At 37.4% G+C, this 10,476-nt stretch overlaps 1 protein-coding gene across 1 annotated transcript in view; it reads right to left on the bottom strand.

Moving 5' to 3' along the window:
• Positions 1 to 7,497: 7,497 nt before the first annotated feature.
• Positions 7,498 to 10,476, bottom strand: part of LOC137238294 (E3 ubiquitin-protein ligase MARCHF5) — a 36,379-nt gene continuing 33,400 nt past the window's right edge. Inside the window, exon 4 of the mRNA XM_067763120.1 lies at positions 7,498 to 8,849. Within this exon, the coding sequence (XP_067619221.1) occupies positions 8,381 to 8,849 (469 nt within the window). The 3' untranslated portion in view covers positions 7,498 to 8,380. The remainder of the gene's footprint in view (positions 8,850 to 10,476) is intronic.

Genomic DNA, 10,476 nt, shown 5'->3' with positions numbered 1-10,476 from the left:
TCAAATATCTAAGTCATTAGGTATGGCGTGTGATGCTGCCATGCCCAGAAGTCGCGCAAAAGTAAATCGGACTCCGGTATATTGGTGGAACGAAGAAAGACCGGAGGAGCGTAGAAAATGCCACAAGGCACGGCGAAGGGCACAGAGGGCACGCTCGTCGCTACGATATGATGAGCTACACAATACCTACATAGCCCAAAGAACGACGCTTAAAATTACTATAAAAAAGAGCAAGAGGGCATACTTCAAGGAACTGATGGATAGTGCTGATCTTGATCTTTAGGGATTGGCTTACAGAACGGTGATGGCGAAAATTAAAGGGTGGAAATCAGAGCAGCCTACATGCCCGATACTAATGAGAAGAATCGTAGAAACTCACAAGATTACCGGACCTTTCAAAGTGGGGTTCTCGAAGGAATGGAAAGAAATAACAGAGCAGGACGTACTAGATGCAACACAAAGAGTTGCGGACAGTAAGTCTCCAGGACCTGATGGAGTGCCAAATAGAGCTCTTAAATCAGCGATAAGGTCTAGAACATCGGTATTTACAGATCTCTTCAACGCCTGTTTCCAAGAAGGCGTATTCCCCCGCTCATGGAAACGTCAAAGACTGGTTCTATTGCTGAAACCTGGTAAGATGCCCGACTAGCCATCTTCATACCGGCCACTTTGTATGTTGGATTCATTAGGAAAGATTCTCGAACGTATTATTAGTGGGCGTCTGCAGCAGACCCTGGAAAGCCCAGGTGGCTTGTCGAATGTTCAGTTTGGATTTCGAAAATCGAGATCCACGATAGATGCAATACAAACAGTTGTCAATATAGCCCGCGGAGCCATAACCAGAGGCCAAAGTAAAAGGAAGCTCTGTGCACTAATAACTTTGGATATTAGAAATGCTTTTAACACCGCTAACTGGATGCAGATAATGACAGCGCTACGAAACTTTGGCACACCTGCTTACCTGCTCCGAATAATTGGTAGCTATATAAGCGACAGAGTACTCCTTTTTGATACGGATGAGGGACCAAGAAAGCACAACATTAGGGGCGGTGTCCCTCAGGGACCTGTTCTAGGTCCAGCTCTTTGGAATGCGATGTATGACGGGGTGCTACAAATCGACCTTCCCGGAGGCACGGAAATTGTCGGCTATGCAGATTTTATTGTCGTAGTAGCAGTGGCCAAGAAAATTGATCTGCTCCAAGCATTATGTAATGACGCCGTGGGAAGAATAAGGGAATGGTTGACGAACATGGGGATGGAGATGGCTAGCAATAAGACAGAAGTGGTTCTGGTGAGCTCAAAGCGGACTGTGGATGAGTTGGTCCTAACCATAGGAGATTATCAAATAAATTCAAAGCCCTCCGTGAAATATCTAGGAGTAATCATTGACTCAAAACTAACTTTTAGGGACCACTTCAGGGCGGTGAGGGAGAGTTTCTAGAGTTAGTGGAGCCCTAACGCGAATAATGCCCAACATCGGCGGCCCGAGCGAAGCTACCCGCCAGCTATTATCCAACGTAACCAGCTCTATAATATTATATGCAGCACCAGTATGGCACGGATCTAAAATGGTCCACCAAAAAGATATACTAGCAGCCTACCGCATTACTGCTATACGAATAGCATGTGCTTATCGGACGGTGTCCGACGACGCGATCCATGTTTTATCCAGGAAAATCCCAGTAGATCTACTCTCAGGTGAAATGGCCGATCTGTATGGCATTGTAATCAGCCGACCATCTGAAGATGCTAAGAAAAGCGCAAGGTCACGAACAATAGTTAGGTGGCAAGAACGGTGGGAAGATTCGAGAAAAGGGCGCTGGACCTTCATGCTAGTCCGGAACATAGCGGAATGGTACGAGCGAAAACACGGCCAACTAAATTACCACCTCACACAGATATTGAGCGGGCACGGCGGCTTCAAGGAATATCTACATAAGCGTGGGATAGAGGAGGATCCTTTCTGTCAAAGCTGTCTCTCCGAATTGGAAAGCGCAGAACATGTAATGTTTCACTGCCCTCGTTTTCACGGCGAAAGACTGTCTGTAAACAGAGTTTTTGGAGAGCAGCCTTCCATTAGGAATTTAGTTCCACGAATGTGCGGACAAATAGATTGTTGGATTTCTGTGAGCAAGATGGCCTTTATAGTAATGACGAAATTGATGCATGCTGAAAGGGAGCGCAGAGAAATGCGCATACGAAGTAGTGGCGACTAAACCGCCTTTCCCCACCGTGACGTTATGCCTAACGGCGGTCCCACGGGGTGCGGACACATGAACAGGATCAGCCTGGTTTCATTGGGCCACTTGAGGGTAGTGCGCTACCCAAACGTCCAATAAAAAAAGGGGGAAGGCATTGGAGTTGTGTTATCCAAAATCGTATCACTTCACAAAATATATAGGAGTCATACCAGGAATTAAATTGTTCTGGGATATTCATGCTGAAAGAGGGCAAAGAAAGCTTCCACAGCACTGTATGCATGCAAGAGAATACTGGAATGTACGTCGGGCCTATCGCACAGAACATATCTCAAGCACATCCTTTACTATGAAGCTCTTGTTTGGTACGTGAATTGAAGCGCGCGGCTGCAACATTTCTAAGATCATGTCTAAGTTCTACGGTATGGGACTAACAAAGTTGCTCATACATCTAAAGAGAACACTTCAGTTTCATTTACCTACTAACAGCATTTCCTTTTGAGTCCTAGACAACTTCCACTATTTGCTTAGAGAAAAGGAGTTATTTTATAACATAAACTTCAAACTGAATGGGTTTTTTTAGTTTTGTTCTCAAAAAAAAATCTGTAACACTATGGATAAATTCAGTTTTGCGGCTCATATACTCGCTAAACTCGCTAGATTTTCCCATACACTTGTATTGTCTGATATTCGTATTTTCTCAAATAACGTTTGTGCTACTGAAATGAATTTGTTTTTTTAGTTTTGTTTTGTTAGTTTGATTATCTTGAAACGTGTCTACTTATTATCCATGAAGAACGGACCTTGTGCCTGTAAGTTTGTATGAGGGGCATTCCATGGCAGCTCATTTGCATGATCGATTTCATGTGTTAAATTTGCGTACAACTTTTACTTTGACAATAAAAAGTTCAAGATTACGAATTTTGTGAAAGTTAACAGAAAAGTAAAGCAACTTCTCGAACTTTTGATAACTTTGGCATCTGTCTATTTTATTTTCCCTCTATTCGCAGCACTTTTCAAGTTTTAGAAAAAAATAAAAAGCAACAAATCAACGTAAATGTATTTCGAATAACTAAAACTACTATAACACATTTCGGAACAAGAGGATAGTAGGACTGGGACTATCCGCATATTCGAATATCCGGATATCCATACGGATATCCGTTGACACGGATAAAATCCGGACGGCATGGATATCCGGTTAATATTCGTTTGGGAAACTATCGGGATATCCGGATTTATGAAGATCCGGTTATTAACCGTATTTTTGGATATCCTGTCAAAGCAACAAATTGATGCACGATATATGTTTATCCGGATAGTTTAAAAATCCGGATGCAGTTCACAGCCCTAGAGGATAGTCATAATGTCAATATCGTATAACAGATACTTCTCTATTTTTGAATTGATTTACAGAACGGGAATAAAAGAAATAAAAAATGTTTAGTGGATAAATATATATTTTTAATAACATGTATTTATCATTATAAAATAATATAGCATTCGAAAATATTTCAATATCTGGTACTAATTACAAGGTGAAGCCGTAAAAATTTACGATTTTTGAAACAGTTTTGAATTTGCTTTATATAACACCCTTTTCTCAAATTGTGCGTCTGCCAACCGGATCAAATAAAAAATTAAAAGTATCTTTGATTCGGCTCAAAAATTAAATAACAAATAAAAAGTATTTTTTTTTATTTTTCGATGCCAAATCAAATAAAAATATAATAATATAAAAAATAATTTTGGATTCGTCATTCATTCAAATAAAAATCAAGCAATCCTGTTGCCGTCTATATTCCCGTGACGCAAAACAAACAGAAATAAAATGAAAATAAATTGAGCGGGGCGTCCCCCATATTTAAAAAATAAAATTCCAGTTTTGTAAGCTGTAAATCAAAACCGTTAAAATATCATATTCGAATTTGACAGGAATCTTAAAGCAACCTGCAGCTTACCTATTATCACAGCTAGCTCTTGCGGGCATAAGGTGCTCGACTTAGGCTTATCTGTTGTTACCCTATAGCGAATCCCACTAGTTCCGAACTAGCGCAGAACTATAGCACTAAGAGACGGTACTAGTACTAATTCTGTTCTCTTCCAGTACTTACAACTGACATTGTGATGTCATACGAAATAGCAAAGTTCCCCTTCGCAGACTTTTTTAATGCGTTCTTAACGGGTTAGTAGGTGGTTCTAAAATTTTCGCAGGTATTTCTAAAATCCTCAGTCTTCAGCGCCTGAGAGAGTAAGATCTAGAATTTCCTTCCGGCTCTGAAACCTGCAGGAGCTAGGAACTATAAATATGGGCTTGGTACCAGTTTTACACATACTTAGACTGGACTTAAGGATGTAGCAAAGAATGGACTCACCTCGTTCGTTTCTTGAGGAGCTTCCCCACATCATATGTTTTGCATTGCCATCACACAACTTATGATCTCGCTATGCTCCTTGCTTGTTGTTGTTTATGGAATTTGTCAACTCTTGAGGCGGAATCATTTTGTATGGCGCATGCCAACAACCGAAACCGAAACCGTAAAGATCATCTGACTAGCTTTACAACTGTTAAATGTGCTGTGCTGTACTTTTTACATAAGAAAGCATTGAATTGTTTTAAATGCATGATGTTGGCTTACCTCAATATGTCCTACAGAACGGATGGTGTGTACTGATGATTAGACACATACTCTTTTGACTGTTCAAGAGTGTAGACAACATTCGTTTGGCAGAAAAAGCGCTGTACTGGCAACTGTTTTTGGGCGTCCTTGATATTACATACATACTTACTATTTAAATAACCACAATTACGCATTATAAATTTAAAAATTGTTTTTTTGTATGTATGTATTTACGAATGTTAAAAAGTCGGAAATTACAAAATCAAGACAAATTCAAAAACTAATATAATTAAAGTTTTTTTTTAGTTTTAGGTTTGGTATTTTGAAAAGATTCGTCTTTGATATAATATTGTTAAAAAATATATATATATTATATGTATGTACATATGTGTAAGCAGCTGTTATGTTTGTATGCACTAAAATCATTTGTAAATATTAAGTAATAATACAAAATTACTAACTGATGATGCGAAAACCAACATGAAAAGGCATGAACAAATTAGGTTTTATGCATAAATGAAACGATTCAGTAAAAGTTGTATCAATTATATGTATGTACCAAGTAAGTTACATACATCAAGCAGCAAATTATATTGATTTGGATATTTAAATTTTATTTTTTGTCTAAAAATGGCGAGGAAGCTTTTATTTCTAAACTACTGTGGTCTTAGGCACGTAGTTAATTTTCATATTTTTATATAGCGCGTTTAGTTTAGCCGAATGGTAATTTTTTATTTAAAGATATATAGTGCATTGATTTGAAATCGAAAGTTCGGTATACGAGCCGGACCCGTGCGCATCTTGCGCAACAAATATAAAAGTATCTTATGAAATATCAACATAAATCAGCTGTTCTATCAATCAATTAAAACCTTGCGCTGCCATCTGGCGTATGGTAGCAACTGCCGGTAATGCAGTGCAAATATTCACAATAGTGCCATAGTGCAAATAGATTTCTTTGTGTGCTCACAATTGTTTATTTTTAACAAATTATTTAACAAAATATAGCTAAACAAAAGCACTACGACCAAAATTGCCCAAAGCTCGCTAATAGCCCGAATCTCCGTCTTTACAATCAGAACTTTATTTACAGATTTTGATTCCAAATACGAGCGAAAAAGGAACCCGTACATAAAAACAGCAATTAGAAATAATATATATGATGGTTTGATGCGTGGTACAAAAAATAGAGGTAGTTCCATTTAGTGTGACGTTAGCCATTTGACTTTTGCGGGGACAATGACAATTTCACTAAAAACAAGCTACCAGATTGAAAAATGTTACGAATTTTTCTAATTTTGATGGATTTTATATTAACGAATACGACTAAATTACTTTTCCCCCATCGGGTTAGGGGGTCAGAATATACCCGCGGTAGGTATGCCTGTCGTAAGAGGCGACTAAAATACCAGATTCAAGGGGCTGTGTAGCGCAACCCTTCAGGTTGCCAGCGCAACCCTTCAGGTTGCCAGCGCAATATACAGCTTCTCCAAACCCAATTGTCAACCTCACCTATCCGCTGCGAATCCTGTCTCACTAACAGACGCGGCTCTGGCGACCCCAAGCTCCTTATGGAACTTGGGGGTGGGGAGGGAGGTATGGCCTGAAGGTTTAACGTGGCCATATAAATCGTTCCCGAGATGGTCGGGCTAGCACCCTAATGGTGCTGTGTTACCGGAACGTACCGGATCTGTATCCGGCAAAGGACCATCACATTGATAACACTCCCCAAAGCCTTCGGGAGCAACCTTATCGCTACAACAACAGCAACAACTAAATTACTTTCATAATTATTTTAAATATAAAAGAAAAAAATGAGCCGCATGCGTTGGAAATATTTTAATACGAAATATCAGCCTAGAAAAGAAGGTTTTTAATAAGTTTTCCGAGCTTCCGAAAATTGCTTTGGTGGAAGTTACATGGGTCGCAGTATTATTATTATTACTAGGTCTAGCAGCACTGCGACCTTTGTGTAGATCTATTGTGGGTCAAAGTATACAAAGCAAGGGAATATAGCCTTCTTAAGTGTCCGTACGTTTGCTCAGAACATGTTGACAAAACGTACACATTTGTCAATTGTTTGCCCAAAGGAGGTCCTTATAAACCGACACCGCAATTTCTAAAGAGTTTAGCATACTTAAGCGCAATTTTTATGAAATGGAATTTTGATAAATTGGCTAAAAGACATTTTTTATTTATTGTATAATTCGAGCGTAGCTCTTGAGGAGGGAATTGTTAAACCATTTTTTAGGGTGAACTTTACCTCTGCAGTTTAGCCACTAGTTATGAGAGTTATTTTGCCCGTTGTACCAGGGGCACCTTGAGGCAAGCCCCACCTATACATATTCTGTGCCCTTTCAGCATTGGCATGAATGTGGCGTCCCACAAACGTAACAAATTAAACACCTACCACTCACTGCAGACTTTGGAGGTCGACTTTTTATCAACATGCCTTGAGAAATATCCACTGTAGAGGCATGATAATAGGGCAATGCTAGAACAGCAGAATTCTTCGTATATTGCGTTTTCATTCTGAAGGAAATTTCAATCCCGGAAAACCACAATTTTGCCTTAAACAGTAACGGTATAGCAACGCAACAACAACAACAAAAATTATGAAACCAAAAATCCCCAAATACGTCAAAAAATTTTGAGTGGAGCTACCTTCTTTTTTATACTATGGTTTATATATATATATACTATATGTATACTATATGTTATTTTAAATGTGTATGTACTATGTAGTGTATCTCATTGGAGCACATATTTTTTGTTATATTGTTTTGATTTCATAAGAGTTAAGTTATAAGTTTCGTTCTTTTTTTATTCTTCTCTCGTTTATAAGTCCTGTTGTGATTCGCTTTCTATATTTTAATAGTTTCTTAAGGCAGTTTAGACTTTTGTGCATTTGATATTGGAAACGTTGCATTAGCAAATATAAGCTACGGATTGTCAACAAATTGTTTCAATTTCAATTTGTATCTTTTTCATTTGTTTCTGTATTAACAGTTGCAGATTTTCTATTCTATGTTGAAAAAAATTTACTAAAATCTTTAATGCTGCGTATTTGCAAAGACGTAGCAAATCCATAGCCATGTGTGACCCGGTCTATGAAAAGGTGCAAGAAACAGCTGTTAACAGCTGTTTTTTTTTGCGGGAAACAGCTGTAAACAGCTGTTTTTTTTTTAATCATAAGCCACCTTTTCATAGACCGGGTCGCATATATATTTTGTTAGTTCATTGTGTAATTATACTATACCAGATTACAAATGCAATAATGTGAGACCATTAGCACAAAATCCTGAACTCCCCTATTGTATATACTACATCGATTTGTTATTTGAAAATACTATATTCTGTTAGCATAAAAATAATTTTAAGAATATAAAGCTGATTCGTTACAACGTGCATGGCTATTTTTTGTTTTTTTTTTTTTTTTATTGAATAGTACAATCAGTTTAACTACAGCTTGACTATTCCCTTTATTGTTGTTGTAGTACACCGCCATAACTATAATAGATTAAAGTAATTTCTTTTTTTTTCAGTAGATTTGACGTTTATCTAAACCATACTGATACGTTCGTTTGCTGGTTGTGATATTATATTTGATTCTCTTTGAGATTGTGTAGCAGAACGTGGTGTAGAAAACGCTGCAGAACTAGCTGCACCACCACTAGCGCCAGCATTGATACCACCTAATCCAGCTGCGCCCCCATGTTGACGTGTCGAGCTACGATTCACATAGATACGCACGTTTTCATCCGTATAATCGACAATGCGACGCTTCTTCTTTCGTGTATATTGTTGTTGTTTAAGATAAATTTTTAAAATACCTTTTACAGCAATAAACGTCAAACCACCAAGAAGTGTACGATGTAATGTATTTTCAATTGATTCGAATAGTAAACGTCCTACTATCGTGGATATGGTTGGTAAAATTAATGCTCCACAAAATATACGTGTTGCAGAGACGGGATCAGATAATGTGGGGGTTGCTGGATTTTGAATTGATTGTTCCTCTTCCTCTTCACTGAAAGTAAACGCATCAAAAGTAGTGTTGTTTATAGAAATATATACATTAGGGTGTTTCCCATAAACATATAAACGATTTTTCCTGGTGTCACCCCTTCAAACGGTTCTACCAAATTAAAAATATCATAAATATGTATCACGTTTGGAGACAGTTAAGGGGTCTCATCCAGGACTGAAAGTTAAAATTTTCTATGGGGACTCAAAAAATTTAAACTTAACTTTTCATTTCCTAATGCACAAAATCGATAACCACTTATATGTAAATATCCCCGCTTAATTCATACAAATAGACAACATTGGTTAGTTCTCTTTATACTCAGCGTGCTTTGCACACATAGTATATTAACTTTGATTGGATAACGGTTGGTTGTACACGTATAAAGGAATCGAGATAGATATAGACTTCCATATATCAAAATCATCAGTATCGAAAAAAAATTTGATTGAGCCATCCGTTAACACGATAACTTGAGTAAATATTGAGATATCTTCACCAAATTTGGTACACGAGCTTATCTGGACCCAGAATAGATTGGTATTGAAAATGAGCGAAATGATAACCACGCCCACTTTTTTTATATATAACATTTTGGAAAACACAAAAAACCTGATAATTTAGTAAATAATACACCTAAAATATTGAAATTTGACATGCGGACTCTTGATAAAAATTTGGAAAATTTTTTTAATGGGCGTGGCACCGCCCACTTGTGATAAAATCAATTTTACAAATATTATTAATCATAAATCAAAAATCGTTAAACCTATCGTAACAAAATTCGGCAGAGAGGTTGCCTTTACTATAAGGAATGCTTTGAAGAAAAACTAACGAAATCGGTTAAGGACCACGCCCATTTTTATATAAAAGATTTTTAAAAGGGCCGTGGACGAATAAAATAAGCTATATCTTTGCAAAAAAGAACTTTATATCAACGGTATTTCATTTCACAAGTGGATGTATAACAATAAATAGGAAAAACTTTAAATTTAAAAAAATGGGCGTGGCACTTTATTACTAAGCAATTTTCTATGTTTCGGGAGCCATAACTCGAAGAAAAATTAACGGATCGTAATAAAATTGGGTACACAAATTTTCCCTATAGCAGGAAATATTTCTAGAAAAAATGGACGAGATCGGTTAAAGACCACGCCCACTTTTGTATAAAATATTTTTAAAAGGGTCGTAGACTAGAATAATAAGATATAACTTAGCAAAAAATAGTTTTGAATCATGATATTTCAATTATCAAGTTTTATTATAAGAGGAAATGGGGACACATTTTTCTTAAACGGGCGGTGCCACGTGTTATGTAGAAAAGTAATTTATCTGAAATGAAATATGCAAACGAAGCTCACGCTGAGTATATAATGTTCGGTTACACCCGAACTTAGGCACCTTTGCTTGTTAGTTCAATAAATAGAACAAAAGCAAAAATACCAGTTTCGTTGAAACTGTACTGTGCAAGGAAGGCAATTAAGGCATAACGTGGCTGAATGCGTTTGTAACACGACCATCGTAGGAATCCGGGTTCAAATCCCACTCCCAGGAGAAAAGGCTTTGAAGAGATTTACAAGGTATAATGGAAACAGCTCTCCCCTTATCCGTCCTGATGTCACGATGTTCA

The sequence above is a fragment of the Eurosta solidaginis genome, chromosome 1, assembly GCF_040869045.1.
Source record: "Eurosta solidaginis isolate ZX-2024a chromosome 1, ASM4086904v1, whole genome shotgun sequence".
Classification (NCBI taxonomy): domain Eukaryota; kingdom Metazoa; phylum Arthropoda; class Insecta; order Diptera; family Tephritidae; genus Eurosta; species Eurosta solidaginis.
The sequence above is the reverse complement of the archived record's forward strand: the minus strand, read 5'-3'. Positions and strand labels throughout refer to the sequence as shown.